Source organism: Peromyscus maniculatus, chromosome 8 (assembly GCF_049852395.1).
Source record: "Peromyscus maniculatus bairdii isolate BWxNUB_F1_BW_parent chromosome 8, HU_Pman_BW_mat_3.1, whole genome shotgun sequence".
NCBI lineage: Eukaryota > Metazoa > Chordata > Mammalia > Rodentia > Cricetidae > Peromyscus > Peromyscus maniculatus.
In genome coordinates, this window is record NC_134859.1 from 85,343,635 (window position 1) to 85,362,207 (window position 18,573).

The following is an 18,573-nucleotide window of genomic DNA, read 5'->3' on the forward strand; positions in this document are numbered from 1 at the left end:
TCTCTCTCTCTCTCTCTCTCTCTCTCTCTCTCTCTCTCTCTCTCTCCCTTCCTTCCTTCCTTTCTTTCTTTTTTCTTTTTGGTTTTTTGAGACAGGGTTTCTCTGTGTAACTTTATGCCTTTCCTGGAACTCACTCTACAGCCCAGGCTCTGTCTCCTGAGTGCTGGGATTAAAGGCGTGCGCCTCTACTGCCGGGCTCCCCTTAATTCTCATGGGAGCATTTCCAATGATCTTCATTTTTCCTACAAGTCACCTAGGAACTTTTTGGGTTTGCATTTGTATTTGTTTTGTTTTGTTCAAGACAGTGTAGCCCTGGCTGCCCTGGAACTCACTCTGTAGACCAGGCTGGCCTCAAACTCACAGAGATCCTCCTGCCTCCGCCTCCCCAGTGCTGAGATTAAAGGTGTGCGTCACCACCACCACCGGGCTGGATTTTGTTGTTTTGAGACAAAGTTTTACTCTGTAACCAGGCTGGCCTCAAGCTCTGACCTGTTTGTCTCTGCCTCCCAGGTGCTGGGATTAAAGGTGTGCTTCAGTGCACCTGACTACACCCTGGGAACTTCCACACCCAAGGCTTGATTGTTGCTTGGGGGGGGGGGCGGGGCGGGGCACAGGAGTTCCACCTGCAGTGTGGACAGGGGCAGGAGAAGGTGGCTCCGAATTCCTAAGGAACCTTTCTTTCACTGTGTGCTTAGGTACACCGATTTGTTCACTTTTCACAACAGTTTTATTTCCCCCATTTTTATAAAGGGAGGCTGACAGGAAAGAAAGGGGGTTGGGCCTGCCTTAGCCCGTGGTTAGTAAGTGGTATAAGCAGGATTTGAACTACCGGCTGCTGTGCTTTGCCTTTCTGCTCCATGTTACAAGGTTTGTGGTATGGCCAGCTTGCTGATGTCCCTGTCCCAAGCAGAGTCTGGGATTCCAGCAGCAGCAAGAGCAGGGACCTTAGGGACATGGAGACACAAGGAGAAAGAACCTCTTTCTCTGTGTTCCTCCTCCGTAGAGGAGACGAGCTACTTTCTCCACGCTGGAAAAAGCTGGGCAGAGAGCCTTTCAGGAGACCCAGGCTTTACCTCTGCTCCTGAGAAGGGGGTGTCTTTCTGGAGGGGGTGCTATCCTAGCACCCCCCCCTGCTTCCCCTCAGCCCACCCTTGAGGGAAAAGCTTTATTTAGCATCATCTGTCAGGGGACCACCCTGGCAGAGACACTGAGATTCCAGCACTCCCAAGCATGAGCCCTGGGCCAGACCAGGGTCCCCTGGCCACCCAGTGGCCCAAGGGGACATCCGCAGGGAAGCTATGCATTTCCACTCCCCAGAGCTAGGGACTTGACTGCCACCTTCTGGGCCCGGGAGTTTAGGGAGGGGCGTTGGGGTGTTGGAGGGATAGCCTTTAGGAAAGAAAACCCATTCTCATTTTAGCCCTCAGCTCAAGATCAGGGAAGCTGGGCTCACCCGGATTTTCCCCTTTTGGGGGAGCTGGGGGCAAGTTGGGAGCTGGTGGGCAAAGGAGGCAGAGGGGTAGGCTGGCAGCCCTGAGCTTCTCCATGCAGCCCCCGGGGCCGGGTGCCTGGGCAGGAGGAGGGGGCAGAGCAGCTGCTGGCGATTTATTAAGCAGTCACGGAAAAATTGGTTTATAAATTAACAGCTGTTTTAACTTTAGGGCCTCTTCTTCAGGGAATGGAAGCAGCCGACTGGACCGGGATTGGAGTGTGTGTGAGGCTGGTGGAGGGAGAGGGAGGCGGCGGGCTCCGGCAGCTGGCATTCTTCGGGGGCAGCCTCAGCTGGCACCTCGGGGGGCACCAGGCAGTGGCCAGAGCAGGGGGTCTCCAGGTGCCGGCGGCTGAGGCTGCCCCCCCTCCCCCGCTTGGGTTGCAGCTTGCTTTCTTCTCGCCGACATCCCAGCTTCCACTTGGGGGCGCCAGAGGGCACAGATGCTTCTGTACTTGTTTCTGCCACCAGAGGGCAGCCTCGGCACACCGATTTCTGCTTCTCCCTCGAAGACACCAAGCTGGGCAGGAGAGAAACCAGGTCCAAAACGAGCTGGAAGGAAGCCCACGCGAGTGCATGCTAGTGACCTCCCACTCTTGATTCTGAACGTGTTAAAGACAGAAGTAAAGTCAGACACCTTTAACCCCAGCACTGCGAGTTCAAAGTCAGCCTGGTCTACACAGTGAGCTCCAGGTCTGCCAAGGCTGTATTTTAAGACCCTGTGAGGACCCCAGAGCTGGGGATGTAGCTCCGTGCTAATCTATCATGAAAAAGGCCCGGGGACTGAGCTAACACGCCACCACAGAGGGGAATCTGTGACTGTCTATGGGTGTTTTTGTTTGTTTACAAACCAGGTTAATCTGCAACTTGTAATCCTCCTGATTCAACCTCCTGAATGCTGAGATTTCAGTATGAATCACCTTGCTGGATAAGACTGTCTTGTATTTGAACTAGGGCAAAAGCTGCTAGAGCCCTCTCAGCCTCAGGTGTCCCATCTGTAAAATGGGACTATGCTAGAGGATAAAAAGAGACACCGCATCATATACAGGGCTTAGCTCAGTGTCCAGGACAGTAAAGGCTCCAAACCGGAGTGAACCAACCAAACACAGCCACAAAAACACAAAAAAACTTTTAGTGTCTACAACTCACGTTTATTTTATTCACTTATTCTTCAATCCGTCTTCCCTGCAGTGCCTTCAAGAGTTCAGCGTAAAGATACATGGTGGAGAGGACACACCTTAAAATCACAGGCTAAGAGCTTTGATTTTTGGGTTAAGAGCTTAAGAGTGGGCATGAAGAGCACTGGCTGTGGGGCTGGGGAGATGGTTCATCAGTTAAGAGCACTGGCTGCTCTTCCAGAGGACCTGAGTTCAATTCCCAGCACCCACATGGTGGCTCACAGCCATCAGTAATGAGATCTGGTGTATACAGAACACTCTATACATCATAATAATAATAATAATAATAATAATAATAATAATAATAATAATAATAATAATAAAAGAGCACTTCAGAAGGAGCACTACTCCTTCAGAGGACCAAGGTTCAATTCCCAGCACCCACATGGTGGCTCACAATTGTCTGTAACTCAAGTTCCAGGGAATGTGGTGGCGCCCTCTTCTGGCCCCTTCTGGCACTGCATACACATGTAGACATACATGCGTTAAGAACATTTGCTGTTGCAAAGGACCAGGGTTTGGTTCCCAGCACCCATATATATTCCAGCTTACAGTTGTCTGTAACTCCAAGGGTTCTGCTGCCCTCTTCTGGCCCTGCGCACAGGTGCTGTACAAGAAGTCAAAACACGCACACACATAAAAATAATAAACCTTAAAAAAAAAAAAAAAGAAGAAGAGCTGGAGAGATGGCTCAGCAGTTAAGAGCACTGACTGCTCTTCCAGAGGTCGTGAGTTCAATTCCCATCAACAACACGGTGGCTCACAACCATCTGTAATGAGATCTGATGCCCTCTTCTGGAGTACAGGCAAACTTGCAGAAAGAACACTGTTTATATTAAATAAAATAAATCTTAAAAAAAAAAGAAGAAGAGGGCTGGAGAGATGGCTCAGCAGTTAAGAGCACTGACTGCTCTTCCAGAGGTCCTGAGTTCAATTCCCAGCAACCATATGGCAGCACACAACTGACTATAACTCCAATTCCAGGGGACCTGATACCCTCACACAGACATACATACAGGCAAAACACCAATGCACGTAAAATCATATATATTATATGTATATTATATATATATTATATATATATATATTATATATATATATATATATATATATATATATATGATGGATGATGTTCTGTATGCTCTCATTAGTTGAAAAATAAAACTGGTCAATGATGAGGCAGAGTAAGGTTAGGCGGGACATTCTAACTAGAGAGAGAGGAAGGAGAAAGACCGAGCAGAGGAGACACTGCCAGCAGCCACCAAGAGAAGCAAGAAGTGAAGTACCAGTAAGCCACGAGCCACGTAGCAAAGTATAGATGTATAGAAATGGGTTAATTTTAAGATGTAAGAGCTATTGAGCTAGCTATTGAGAAGACTGCCATGGCCATAGTTTAAAAATAATATAAGCCAGCCGGGTGGTGGTGGTGTATACTTTAAACCCCAGCACTTGGAAGGCAGAGGCAGGCGGATCTTTGTGAGTTCAAGGCCAGTCTGGTCTACAGAGCGAGATCCAGGACAGGCACCAAAACTACACAGAGAAACCCTGTCTCAAAAAACCAGAGAGAGAGAGAGAGAGAGAGAGAGAGAGAGAGAGAGAGAGAGAGAGAAACAAAAAGTCAAAAATAATATAAGCCTCTGTGTGTTTATTTGGGTCTGAGCGGCTGTGGACTGGGCAGGATACAGGAAAACTTTCAGCTACACACACACACACACACACACACACACATTCATATAATATATGAGTTTTGATTCACATAGAACCAGTAGCACAGGAAGCAATTGAACCAGGTGGGGAAAGAGAACTTTATTGGGGGGGGGGGAATATATATATATATATATATATATATATATATATATATATATATATATATATTTGTGTTGGTCACATGCTATATAGAATTTTCAGCTGGGCATGGTGGCTCATGACAAAACCCAACACTCAGGAGGCAGAGGGCAAGAGCATCTCTGTGAGCTCAAGGCTAGCCTGGTCTACATAGTGAGTTCCAGGCCAGCTAGGGTTATACAGGGACACCCTGTCTCAAAATAATAAGGGCAAAGAGATGGCTCAGAAATTAAAAAATGTTTGCTGTTCATGGGCTGGGCGGTGGTGGTGCACATCTTTAATCCCAGCACTCAGGAGGCAGAGGCAGGTGGATCTCTGAGTTCGAGGCCAGCCTGGGCTACAGAGCAAGTTCTAGGACATCCAGAGCTACACAGAGAAACCCTGTCTTGAAAAAATAACACACAAAACAACAATAAAAAAACCTACTTGCTGTTCTTGCAGAGGACCAGGATTTGGTTCCCAGCACCCAGATGTTAGCTCACAGCTGTAACTCCAGGGGTTCGTGGCCCTCCTGTGTCCCTGCACATAGGTGGTGCGTAAGCAAGGAAAACAGTCATACACATAAATGAAAACAATCTTTAAGTATAATTCAAAGCTCCATTGAAATGAATGCTCACAACTGTTACAGTCTGTTTTTTTGTTTGTAAATTTTGTTTTGTGTGTGTGGTTTTTTTTTTTTTTTTTTTTTTTTTTTTTTTTTTTTTTTTTTTGAGACAAAGTTTCTCTGTGTAGCCCTGGCTATCCTGGCTCTGTAGACCAAGCTGGCTTCAAACTCAGAGATCCGCCTACCTCTGCATTCCCAAATGAGTGCTGGGATTAAAGGTGTGCGCCACCATGCCCAGACTGTAAGTTTTTGTTTTTGTTTTTGTAAGCACATAAGTACAGATAGGAATATATTTAAGGACGAAAAGATAGATGCTGGATAAATAGGTGAATGAGTGTGTAGTCGAATGTCTCAGATGACTGTCCACCATCTTCTTGTCCTCCTTTCTGAATTCCTCTCTCCTTCGCTTCCCCAATCGCTCTCCCTTTCCCTCAGCAGCGGGGAAAGATGACCCTGTGTATCCAGCTAGTTTTCCCCAGCTCCTCTAAAGCTGCGTCCCAGGACTTCCTGGGGCCTCCTCCCTTTCAGCTGCCACATGCCACTCTTTCCAGTTCCAGCCCTGCTCAGTGGTGCCAAGGTCACCTGTGCGGTGCCCAACTACAGACCCACATCGCCAGCGGCGCAGCGGCCCGAACCCTGGCCGATTCCGCCACCTGCTGGTCATCGACAGAACTTCATCTCTGAAACAGCGGAGAGGACCAGACCGTGGAAGACTGCGCTGAGGCTTTAAATTTTTATCCTGTTGAAACACCACAGCCACTGTGCAAGGTGGGCTATGAAACTTACAGAAGCGAGGAGACGCAGAGAAACTCGTCCACGTTCGGACCTGAGGTTCCTATCCGGGGATGTCCCACTATGGGTTGTTTTTTTTGTCCATGTGAATGTATACACTTGGATGGATGAAGGAAGGAAAGGGGTGGGGGGAGGTGATCGTCCTTTTTCACCTCCTCAAATGAGAGCAAAGGCCTCACAGCACCTTCCGCAAGTCGTCTTCCAGTGAAGGAGGGTGTGATGGCTCCTATACGGCAGGGACGGGGTTAAGAAGAGAAAGCAAATACCAGAGAGAACATTGCCTCCAGACAGTGCTCAGACCCGAGATGAGGTAAGGGACGCCACGCCACTAAACAACCTCGTTAGTCCGAGCAAGCAGGAAGGAAGTCAAACGAGGACTTGAAATTGTTCTTTGGACCTAACCGCCTGTGCTTCCAACTCAAGAATAATAACCCAGGAGTGACATATTATTTTTACATCTCATTTGCATATGATTAATTCCCAGCCGAAGTGAATGGAAGTCAGTCACGCTGGCTTCTCAGCCCTCCCACCTGTTTGTCCAGCCCCCCTCCTCTAACTCTTGCTGGGCTCCGCCGCCGCCCCCACCGTCCTGTCCTGTACCCACTCCTCGCCCCTGTCCCTCCCTCCCTCCCTCCCCAGTTCCCTGTTCCCTTCCTCTCTGTCACCCACGCAGCCTCCGCCACCTGGCCGCCCACCGGAAAAACTTTTCCCCAAGTTCCTGAGAAGTCGCGTAGGATCCAGGAGAGAAAAATCAAAGTAATAAAACCTCATTTAATTCCTAACGGAGGGCAGAGCTGTGAGCTGCAATTATCTTAATGCGGAGCTATTTTTACCCTCTCTCCATCTCTTCTGTCATGAGGCTTTCTCCTCTCGACTTCCCTTTGTCTCTTCCTGTCTCACATGGGTCCTCTCTCCTTTCCACTCTCTCCACGACCCCCTCCCCGGCCCTCCTAGCTCTGTGTCCCTCCCCTTCTGCCTGTCCCCCATGCACCTATCTCCCTACCTTCCATGGTTCCAGGATTGAGGAGCCAGAAGCATTACACCCAGGCACAGCTGGGCAAAGAGGTGAAGACCACTGCTGTCCCCAAGGACCCATCTTCTGGGAACAAACTGTGCTCTTGTCTCCCTACCCAGGCACCTTGGGAGGGGGACCCCTTCCTAACTGTTTAGGTCAAACCAATATGCCTCCATAAGTTTCCAATGGGCACTGAGCTATACTGGGGGGGGGGGCAGAGCCTCATCCCTGCCCTTGGGTCCCTTCACCACATACCCTTCCTCAAGTGCCCCAGCAGGGCGGCTCCAGTCTCTTCCGACTTTGGCCCAAAGGCTGCCCAGGTTGCTGTCTGGCCATGTACCTCTTTATCCTCCCAACACGCTGACAACTGACCTTTGTTGTTCTCCACCACACCCCCCATCTGGAAGAGGGGTCCTGGGCCAAGCTAGGGGCTGGCAGAGATGCCCATGTCCTGGGCCAGCAACCTAGCATGGGCTGCTTCCCAGAGAATATATGTCAACAAGCTGTGGCCAGGCTTGGGCTGGAGGACGTGGGGCCTGGCCACCAGGACATCCTATTCCCAAGAGCAAAGCTTGGCCCCTGGCACCTTCTCTCCCTCTCATCCCCCAGAGGGCACGGAGTCTGGGGCAGAACAGCATGCCTCTGACCTCATTTCCATAAGACTCCTCATTCCACCGGAGCCACAGCGCTGGGGCTGGGAGTGGAAAAGTTGCTGGCGGAGTTAGGGGTGTGGTGAGGGGGGCCCCTGCTGTTCCTGGCCCCGAGAGTGACCAGGAGAGAGGACAGCCAACACAAACAGAGCCCCAGGAGGGCACACACGGGCACAGGTCCACACACACCCCTTCTGGGCGCTACAGAGAGGCATTCAGTCTTTCTTGCCAGCCCCACAGAGGGTAGCGCCAGCTCCTGCAGAGACTCGAGGGCTTGGGCAGATAAACAGGGCCACTTAACCCACAAAGCAGCCCCTCTCTCTCTCCTCCATCACACACACACACACACACACACACACACACACACACACACACACACATCTGTAGAAGAGGCTGGCACCTCAGAATGATCACACACCCACCTCTCTCCCCCAGCTCTGCTCCCCAACGCTCCAAGCCCACACACGTGATGGCACGTGTACTGCCGAAGGCAGCCCCCCAACCCTGCCCCCTGGTTGGTTCTGTCCCCTCCCCCAGAAGATGGGGAGAAAAGGCAGGAGACACGTGAATGCTGGGTACGTGGTGGCGGGGACGCATCCCCCTCTCGCCTGGGGAATTAGCTCTCACATTCTCAGCCTCAAGCCCCTCTCCGGCACAGGCGCCCCGCGAGCTGGCACCCGCCTGCCCATCACCTTGACAGCCTCTAACATCCTCCTCCACACCCACACCCTCCCCCGCACACACGCGGTCCTCCCACACGCTGCCACTCACACCCGCGTCTTTGACACTCTGACACACTTACATAGACTCACACACTCACACCACGCCGACCCCCACCCTCCCCAGATGTAGCACTCCAGGCCTCTGGCACTCACTTGCACATACTCCCTACCACGATGACTGACAGGTGTCCTCCCCCGCACACCTCTCTCACACTCGCTTTCTAGGACACCCCCCATTCACAGCGTGACATGCTGGCACTCTCTTCTCGACCTCACAGGCCTCCCTTGAAACTCCACGTCCCGGGGGGCCCCCTCGAAGTGGTTAAGGCCAGAGTCCCAGATCCAGCTGCCCCCCCCCCCCCGTCCCTTCCCTTAGCCTCGCGGCTGGACTCCATCAATAATGCAACGCTGAGTTCTGGGGAGACGGCAGGGGGCCCCCCCAGGCCGCTCCCCCGGCCCTGGCTCGCTCTCTGCACCCTCCTCCCATCCCCGGGAGAACACGCTTCTCGATGCTCATTGGCCGCTTTCTCCTAAGCCCTCCCTCCGAGCGCCTAGGCGCCAGTCCCTGGCGGAGGGGACGGGCTGGGACCCCAGGGTTGGGACCTGTGGGGTGCAGCCAGCAGAGGCAGAGGCGCGGAGAGGAAGAAGGCAGAGGGAAGGTAGATAGAAGCTGGTGGAGCGAGGCCGAGGGCAGCCCACCGAGACCCGCGGGGAGCGCAGGCCAGGAGCCGGAACCCCGCGCTCCAGCCGGGTAGCGCGCAACCGAGGCGCGGGGACCGCGATCCCGGGGCAGGGGACGCCGAGCCCGGCGCCGCAGGCGAGCCCCGCGGTCCAGCCCTCCTGGCCCTAGAGCGCTTCCCTCGCGGGTCGCGGCGATTTTCCTGGGTGCGGGGACAGCGCTCCTTCTCCGCACAGCTCGCGCCCCCCGGCAGCTCCCGACAGCGGAGCAGGGATCAGCCCAACACCCTAGGTGTGCAGCCCGCCATGGACCCCAAGGACCGCAAGAAGATCCAATTCTCGGTGCCCGCGCCCCCCAGTCAGCTCGACCCCCGCCAGGTGGAGATGGTAAGGGGTTCGCGCCCCATCCGCGTAGCGCCCTCAGCACGCATCCCCCGCGCAGCCCAGCTGTTCTGCTGGACCGCGCCTGGGTCGCGGCCGGGCACCCCACAGGGCGGGAAGTTCGCTGGAGACTCTAAGCAACTTTTCCCCAGACCTCTGAGCCGATCTTGGGCAGGAGGATTCCGGCAGTGGGCGTCCGGAGACAGTCCGCTCGTGGGATTGCCCTCTTGGCCCTTACAAAGTCCCGCTAGGCTAGACCTTTTCCCACGGGGACCAAGTTACCGTGGCGGCACCCCCCGGGGACGCACACAGTTTAGGCGTCTGGGGCTGTCATTTCAACTTCATGGTCTAGTTGACCACAGTTTCATCCTATAGGCCTGGTCTGGGGTCCCCAGAACCTTGTTCTGACTACTTTTTGCTATCAGGACCTAGAGCCGCAACCCCAGGGAGGTGAACTGCCTCCCTTGGGGGTTGGGAGATCTACGAAGACGTGAGGGGGAGGTGGTGGAGGCAGAGGTCTGTACTCCACGACCTAGCAAGGACACTTGTTGCTGAGATGCCACAGGCTAGCTCTGAAGAGGGCCGTTTGAATTGGGCAAAACCCTGCTTGGGGTGTTTGGCTGGGGTGGGCTGAAGCCTGGGCCTAAGCAGCGTTTTTGGCAGCCGCTGTTTTAGCTTCAATTACCCGGTCCTTTCTGCATCTCCCTGGAGCTCCAAGGGGACCTAATTAACTGACGGTTGGTCTGATTGCCAAGCTAGGGGTGGGCAAGGAGAACGAGTTTACATTTTTTCATGAGAACTGGGTGAAGAATCCCACAGCTTGGGAAAGACTGTGCCAGGGGCCCAGACTCCAACCTCCCAAGACTCCAGCAGACCACTGGGTGGCTGCGGCCCCGATCCCTACAGCTGAGGCCGGCTGCTTTGGAGCCCCCAAGCTGACCTTTGGTGGGTAGAGCCATGGGTACCTCCTCCTTGAGAGGGTTCAAGGGGGCAGCGGGAGTGTAACCAGCTCTGGCTTCTGGAGAAGGTTCTGTAGCAGCTGTGCTGGGCCGTGGACCGTCTGGGCGTCCGTGGACGGCTTCTCCAGTCTTTTGGACCCGGGGTGCCATGTGACCTTGAACACATTGCTAGGCCTCTGGGTGCTTTTCATCCCTGGAAGATAAGCGAGTGAGTTGAGTGAGCTGCAGCTGCCTTTGATCCCCAGGCTCCCTGAGGACTCCAAAGCCTGGCCTCCAGCTGGCTCAGAGTGATGGTGAGGGACCCTATCCAGTGTTTATCCTGTCCTCCCTCTCCCTAGATCCGGCGTCGGAGACCAACCCCTGCCATGCTGTTCCGGCTCTCAGAGCACTCCTCTCCAGGTAGGTAGGGCCTGCTCCCGGCTCTCTGTCCCAACTCTGGTGCCTTTCATGAGAGGGGGACAGGCTGGAGGCTGGAGACTCTGCTGGGTTGGTTTATTGTCTTGACACCTGTCGGCACCAGGAGGGAGGGGCACACTTCTGTCCCAAAGACTGAGGCTTTGGGGAAAGTAACCTGATTCTTTTTCTCTTCCTCCTTTTCCTCCTCTGTCATGGTTGGTGTATGCCTGGTGACTTCTCTCAGAGGAGGAGGCCTCTCCACACCAGGTGAGTTTCCTGGGGTAGGTGGAAGGACACTTAGCTGAGCCATCTGGGGTGGGGTAGACTGATGCCTGCTGAGCCAGCCAGCCACCGGGGCCACCACAGGACGTGTTAGCACATCAGTTGCATTTCCCTGGAAAGATCCTGTTCTGAGGGTCACCCTTTCTCTGAGTTGGGTGGGGTGGGGGGTCCATGACTCTGGGTCCTGCTCCGAGTCAAGCCTCTGCCAATGGGGACGGGGCTTGGCCTAGGTGTCCCATGCTTGGTCATCTGTCAGAATGGTGCCATTGGAGGGAGGGGGGAGGGAAGGGGGTCTCTGGGAAGCCTGATTCAACTGCCTCTTCCCCATAGAGAACCTCTGGAGAGGGGCACCACCCGAAGTCGAAGAGACCCAACCCCTGTGCCTACACTCCCCCCTCGCTGAAAGGTACTAACCTCACCCCTGCATCTGTCTTGTGGTCTCCCGGAGTCCTGCAGCTGGGCTGACGTAGGGGAGGAAGAGGAAATGTAAGCTGGTGTCACCGTCACTGGGAAGGTCTGCCACCAAATCACTGCCTGACTTGGGAGACTAGTTCTTTCTTAGGCTCCCAGATGCAGGGAGAGGGCCGCCCTTGGCTTCACAGTAAGTTGAGGGGGCAGAAGGGAGAGCTGAGCTGGCCGGCCCCACAGGATGACAAGCACTGAAGAGAGACACTCTGGAGACGTCTCTGCTGGGCCAGTGCTCACCCCTCAGGTCCCACTCCCACGTGCAGGTCTGCGTCCTAGACTCCCCTTGACCGCTTTTCTGTCGAGATGAAAAGATGTCATTCCTGTCGCGTATACCAGGTCTCGTTGGTGGGAAAAATACGATGAGGAAGATCTGGGGGCTCACAGTGTAGCTCAGTGGCAGAGCACTGACATGCAGAGGTCAGGCCCGGGGTTACAGCCCTAATGCTGACGGACAGGCAGTGTGGTGGTGGCACACAGGTCTGTCAACTCAGCCTTTTGGAGACAGAGAGGCAGGTTTCTGTGAGTTCAAGGCAAAGCTGGTCTGTAGAGAGAGTGCCAGGGCCCACCAGAGTTGCATGGTGAGATCCTGTCTCAAAACACAAACAAACAAACAAACAAAAAAACCACTCAAAAATAAAATCCCCTACCATACTTGGTGGCTCATGCCTGTAATCCTTGCACTAAGGAGGCAGAGGCAGGAAAATTGCTATGGACATGAGGTCAGCCTGGGCTGAGCAGTGGCCGCCAGGCCAGCTAGGACAGCACAGCAAGACCATGTCTCACAAAAAAGTGAAAAATGGTCAGGCGGCAGCAGCGCACGCCTTTAATCCCAGGGGAGGCAGAGCCAGGCAGATCTCTGTGAGTTCAAGGCCAGCCTGGTCTACAGAGTGAGATCCAGGACAGGCACCAAAACTACACAGAAAAAGCCTGTCTCAGGGGAAAAAAAAAAAAAAGTGAAAAAGGAGGGACTTGTTCCCCGGTCCCGGGACCCTCGCCTCTAAGGGTCAGGGAGAGTTTGCCAAAGGGACAAGGCTAAGAAGGCTGGTGGAATCCAGGGGCCAGAAAAGACAGGCAGAGGAAGGAGGTGTGCAAGGGGCTGGGAGGAGTGAATCAGGATTTTCTGGACAGCTGGAGACTCGGTTTCTGGCCAGGGAGCTGTGGGGGATGTACCTGGAGGAGGAGCAGGTGCCAAGGGGCATGCCTAGGGTCTCTTCCTAACGAGGTGCCAGTTGCCTCCCACCCCCGCTGGAGGCCTTCCCGCCTAGCCTACCCCTTCTCCTCCGAGGGGGTGGGGGAAAGGTGTGCTGTGACCTCCCCCCCCCCCCGGGGGGGGGGGAGGTTAATATGGTTTCCCAGCACCGGCCAAGGTCAACAGGTGCACCTGGCAGCCCCGCCTGCCTGCCAAGCCCGGGGACAGAGGAGAGAAGCTGCGAGGCCAGGAGAACGGGACGACAGGAAAATGAAGGAAGGAAGCCACAGCGAGTGGCAGGGTGAAAGGACTTCCTGTGGGGACGCGTAGAAGGACCGAAGGCAGGCGTGAAGACAAGTGGCACATTTCCAAGACGGGGTACAGGAACTTGGCCTTGAGACTGGGGACGAGAGTGCTTGTATAGCACACACGAGGCCCTGGGTTCGATCCCCATCACCACATAAGCCAAGCGTGGTGACACACGCCTGTAAACCTAGCGCTCGGGAGGTAGAGGTTGGAGGATCAGAAGTTCGAGATCATGCTCAGTGAGTTTGAGATGAACTTGGGATCCATCAAGAGACTGCCTTTTTGTTTTGTTTTTCGAGACAGGGTTTCTCTGTGTAGTTTTGGTGCCTGTCCTGGATCTCGCTCTGTAGACCAGGCTGGCCTCGAACTCACAGAGATCTGCCTGGCTCTGCCTCCCGAGTGCTGGGATTAAAGGCGTGCGCCACCTCCGCCAGGCAAGACTCTGTCTTAAATGAAATAATCTGCTTGGTCTCCACTCTAGGCTGGGGGGAAAGCAGCCCCGCCCCCGAGTCTTTTGAGAAGGTGCTGGGGATGGAAGCCGGGGTCTTCCACACTGAGCACACAATGTAATGCTGAGCTACGCCCCCCCCACCCCACCCAGTTCAGTCCTCCCTGGCTTGGGTTATGCACTTTGGGAGTAGTGCTGAGGTAGGAGTTTAGGGCCAGGAAGTTTCTTGTGTACCAAAAGATGACCAAAGACGTACCTGTCCCAGCTTCTGGGTAGGGAGAGCAGGGATGCGGAAGGAGGAGTCAGGAGAGGGCTGTACTGGGGCTCTTGAATTTTGAAAAGGAAGACTTGGGGCAGGGGGATTTAGGGTCCCAGACATGGAGAGGTACAAGAAGGAGACAGTGTGGTAAGGAAAGAGTAGTCGATTCTAGAAGGCCCAGCGAGGCATGAGAGACTGAGTGAGGCGAACGGGAGCTCAGGGGGTGCCACACGGGTGCTGTACACACCTATCGTCACGGTGGATCACGAACCAACTCTCCTCCCCCGCCTGCCTGCCGCCTCCTCTCCCCCAGCCCAGAGGCCTTCTGTACCGAGATGGTTCTGTTTGGCAAGCTTAGCCCTTTCTGGGTAAGGGCAAGTGTCTGGCAGGGTTTGGGTTTTGTAGGGCAGGATTCAAGAGCCCTCCAGGAAGGGTGGACGGCGCTAAGCCTCAGGGGAGCGGGGATGGGGGGTTGGGGGGGTGTAAAGGGTGCTCCTAGGTCAGAGCTCTCTCAGTTGGATCAAGGTGAAACTTTGCCGGGTCCCCAAGGCCAGGGCAGGGCAATTTATTGCGATTTTATTGCCTGGGTAGCATGCCCACAGCCAGCGGGAAGAGGTAGGATTGGAGCTGGGGCCAGGGCGGGGCACTGGGCACACACAATGCGCCCTCTGTGCCTGTCCCTGAATTGGCAGGAGTGCAGGGGCCTGCTTGCTGCACCGGAGGTTTCCAGCTTACCCCCTGGGCTGTTAAGGGGAGGCGCCACTGTTGGATTAGGTAGCCAAGAAGCACTGACCACTGCAAAGAGTCTAGACTGGAGGCTGTGGACCGAGCGACTCACCTGCTCTAAAATCCTGATAGCCCCTGGTCCCTTGCTGATTCTGCTCTGGTGTCTTGTTTTGTTTGAGGGGGTTGTTTATGTAGCCCAAGCTTAGATTAGATCTCACTATGTAGCGGAGGATGCATTTGAACCCGGGATCCTCCTGCCTCTACCTTATGTGGGTGCTTTGATTGCAGGCCTCTGCTAGGGGCTCTCTGTACGTGCTAGGCAGGCGGTCTAACTGATCTGCATCCCCGCTCCCTCCATCCCAGTTTTAACCTAACAACGTTCCCCAGAACCCCCAGCCCATCCCTTCCTCCCCCTCCCCCCCCTTTCCATCTTGGGGAAGCCGCCCACACTGTTCCTTTCCTAGGTTGCATCTGAGCAGGTCTTCGTGGTGGTGGTGGTGGTGGTGGTGGTGGTGGGCTGTTGCTGCTTTCTGGGTCACCGCAGAGGGAGCTGGGAGATTAGGGATATGGGTCAAGACTGTGAGGGCTGCATCTGAATGGTCCATTTGCCCGGCAAGGACTGGACTGGCTGCAGAGTGCTGTGACCTCAGGCTCAGGATTGTCCCTGTTTTGGAAGCCTGGGGGAGAGGTGCAGTTTGGTGTCTAATGCTGGCAGTATTGGGCAGGGAAGCCCAGCAAGGTGGATCTTTGTGAACAGCGTCAGGGAAAATGGCTCTGGCCCATAGGCCTGACACTTTCTGTCCGGGGTTAGCCCTGGTAGACACTCTCCAGGCCTGGGCACCTGGCTGTGTAAGCTCCCTGGCCAGAGAATGTTAAGCTGCTGCCATGCTGGCCTGGTCTTGCCCAGCCAGGCGTCCTGTGGTGTGGGGGGGTTTTCTGGTGCCAGTTTCGGGGGGGGGGGAGGCACCCAGCATCTGGGAACAGCTTAAGAGCCAGTAAGATCAAATGTACCCCCTCTTGCTCCCACCTTGGTTTGGCTCCCCCAGTGAAGTGAACTGGGGCCCTTTACCCTTGACCTTGGGCTCCTTAGGGCATCGTCTCTGCTTCAGTTGCATGCGTGGGCTGCTCCCGCGGCTTGGCTGACCCTGGCCTCCCTGGGTCCCCTCCCCTCCCCAGCTGTGCAGCGCATCGCCGAGTCCCACCTGCAGACCATCAGCAACTTGAACGAGAACCAGGCCTCGGAGGAGGAGGATGAGTTGGGGGAGCTTCGGGAGCTGGGGTACCCAAGAGAAGATGATGAAGAAGACGAGGATGAGGATGAAGAGGAGGATGAAGAGGAAGACAGCCAGGCAGAAGTCCTGAAATTCAGCAGGGGAACTGGTAGGCTGAAGGGGCTGTGGTCTGTGGTTTCGCTCCCATGGCTCAGACATGGCTCTTCCAGAAGTAGCCCGTGATGTCCTTCTGTGGCCAGATTTGGGGAGACCTGGCATCCTCTAGCCTTGGTTAATCCTTCACCTGACTAGGTTTTTCCCACTGTTCATCTCTTTCTAAAAATTAAGGCAAGGCACATGACAGTTGAAGCTAGACTCAAAAAAGAACTTCCTATCCATAGAAGCAAACTGTGAGGAGGTTCAGGGATAGAGAGAGAGCCCAGCATTCCCTTTCCTGCATTTCTGAATCCCCCGCTGTGCTTCGGGAGGCCGGTTGGTTTGCCCTCTCCAGGACCCTTGAGACTTTTTCCTTCCTAGTATGGGTAGGGAGAGTGCCCTCTAGTGTCCAGATACAGAATCAAGGATTTAAGACCTGATCTGGTCAGCACCCCTTACCCTAACCTCAGCAGCCTGGAGATAGGGCGCCTAATGCCTGCACAGAAGGCTGCCGAGCCAGAACACCCACAGAAGACACCGACACCGAGACAATTGGGCAGAAAGACCTCACCTCTCCTATGGCTGTAGCTTCCAGGCCTGGCCACAGGAGGCTATGCTGTGTCTATCTCGCCTGGTGCGAATATCAAACGATTTGAACCCCTTTTTTGGACCTTTTTCTTTTTTTTCCCCACTGGGACAGGGTTTCTCTATGCAAAAGCTCTGGCTGTCCTAGAACTTGCTCTGTAAACCAAGCTGGCCTGGAACTCACAGAGATCCGCCTGCCTCTGCCTCTCCAGTGCTGGGATTAAAGGTGTGTGCCACCACCGCTTGACTTAGATCCATTATTTATGGGAATGACAAGCAGTCTCCCACTTAAAACTTTCAGCCCTTGGGCCCGGACAAGATGACTTGGGTCTCCTGTCTGCATCTCTGGCTGTGAGGGTGGGAGAGGGCTTCGTAGGCTGCCTGAGCTCCCTCTGGGATGCCACCAGAACAGGTGGAAAATTGATGAGAGATGCTTCCTTAGAAGGGGAAGAAGTCCCTGGGTCACATGACTGGACCACCAAGGATCAACATCAATTTCCAGCACTCCTGAGTGACTCTAGGGTACCACCAGTTCTGGGTCCTTGTTTGTTTGAGCTAGGGTCTCATTCTGCAATCTAGGTTGGCCTGAATCTTAACTATGTATCTCAGGCTGACCTTGAACTCAAAGCAATCCTCCTGCTTCAGCCTCTTGACTGCTGGCGTTACTGGTGTAAGTCTCCACACCCAGCTTCCCATCGGGTATAATCTTATCTAAGGTAATCTACATCTATCTTCTTATATAATATTTCCTTCAGAAAAGTGCCTATGAGTTAAGTCACATGGCCAGTCATAGGGAGAGTTGTCCAGTCCAGTGTTCGACTCATTATTTGATGATGCCTCAGAAACTTGGCTACAAGGCACCAGTCGTCACTCACGCTGCAGGGCACCAGATGGGCACTCAGTCTGTGTTTGTATGCCCTCTTTTCCAGTGGGGCAGAAGCTAACTTGTGGCCAGGGTCTGGAGGGACCCTGGGAGCGTCCGCCTCCTCTGGACGAGCCCCAGAGAGATGGAAACTCTGAGGACCAAGGGGAAGACAGAGCAGCACTAAGCGGTGAGCTTTGGAGTGTGGGGTGGGGAGGTGGGTGGGAACCTCGTGGACCGAGCCAGGCCTTGAGTCCTCTCTGCTTGTCTTTCAGAGCCCGGGGAGGAGCCTCAGCGCCCTACCCCCCCATGAGCCTGGTACATAAGCTCAGAGTCCTGCATCTCCAGGAGGAAGTGCTCCCCAGAAACCCACTCTGTCCCCACCCTACTTTGTACCCTTTCTTTTACCTGCTAGGGCTGCGGCTTCTGACTTCTAGAAGACTGAGGCTGATCTGTGTTTGCTTTGGCTGAAGCCCAGAGTCCCCGATGCCTCTCCCTGCCAGTCACTCTTCTATTTACCCGGTGGGAGGGGGAGGGGAGAGAGCCCACACTGGAAAATTCAGAAGACCAGAAACAAATATTCCCTCTTCACAATTCTCCTCTCTAGATCCACTCCGCTGGGCACAGGAGACCCACAGGGCAGGACTCTAAGGTCTGGGGAAAGGAGGTACCAGAGCCTGCAAGTGCCCTGAAATCTCCTCCTCCATCCCCTCTTCCTGTGTGTGTGTGGGGGGGGCTTTGAGTCCCTACCCCTCTCACCAGGGGTCCAGGTCTCAGACATTCTTTTCCACAGCCTCAACATTTTGAAAGTCTTCCCCTATTGTCCCATTCCTGCTGGGTGCCTGCAAGTTGGACTGGCAGAGGCTGCTTGTTGCGTTTCCTTTCGTTTGTGCTTTGGTGCCAGGAATGCCACTTAGTATCTATATGTCCTTAGAGGGGCCACACAGTGCGGGGAGCTTGGTTCTCCTTGTCCTCCAGCTGCTTGGCTCTCTTCCCCTTCTTCCCTGACTCCAGGCCTGAACTCCTCCTATGCTGTAATAAATCTTTGTAAATAACCGTCCTGAGACTCCTCTTTTAGGGGAGGGAGGAGAGACCGGGAAGTAATGGCATGTTCTGACAGGGAAAACGGTGGTTATCCAAGGGTCAAGATCTTGACCCTGGTGTCCAGGCCTCCCCAGGAGCTTTTCCTGCATATAACAGGCATTAAGCATGAGCGTTAAGCATACTAGCTCCTGAGGGAGATGGCTAAAAGCCGAGGAAGAACAGAAATCCTTTAAAAGTGTGTGATGGACGCGGTGGTGCACGTCTGTGATCCCAGCACTTGAAGGCTGAGGCGAGGAAAGAGGATTCTGAGTTCGAGGCCAACCTGAGA

At 54.3% G+C, this 18,573-nt stretch overlaps 1 protein-coding gene across 1 annotated transcript; it reads left to right on the top strand.

The window, feature by feature from the left end:
* Positions 1-9,224: 9,224 nt before the first annotated feature.
* Positions 9,225-18,257, top strand: Ppp1r1b (protein phosphatase 1 regulatory inhibitor subunit 1B). The gene is made up of 7 exons (XM_016007206.3): positions 9,225-9,360; positions 10,652-10,712; positions 10,954-10,976; positions 11,322-11,397; positions 15,564-15,767; positions 17,269-17,391; positions 17,477-18,257. Exons 1-7 carry the CDS (start codon positions 9,280-9,282, stop codon positions 17,512-17,514), a joined length of 606 nt encoding a protein of 201 aa, XP_015862692.1. The 5' UTR covers positions 9,225-9,279; the 3' UTR covers positions 17,515-18,257.
* Positions 18,258-18,573: the final 316 nt, after the last annotated feature.

Excerpts from the sequence above, each read along its gene's own strand:
- Ppp1r1b (XM_016007206.3), top strand. The coding sequence starts at position 9,280 with ATGGACCCCAAGGACCGCAAGAAGATCCAATTCTCGGTGCCCGCGCCC. Across the intron at positions 10,713-10,953 it reads CTCAGAGCACTCCTCTCCAG|AGGAGGAGGCCTCTCCACAC; the intron begins GTAGGTAGGGCC and ends GACTTCTCTCAG. Across the intron at positions 10,977-11,321 it reads AGGAGGCCTCTCCACACCAG|AGAACCTCTGGAGAGGGGCA; the intron begins GTGAGTTTCCTG and ends TCTTCCCCATAG.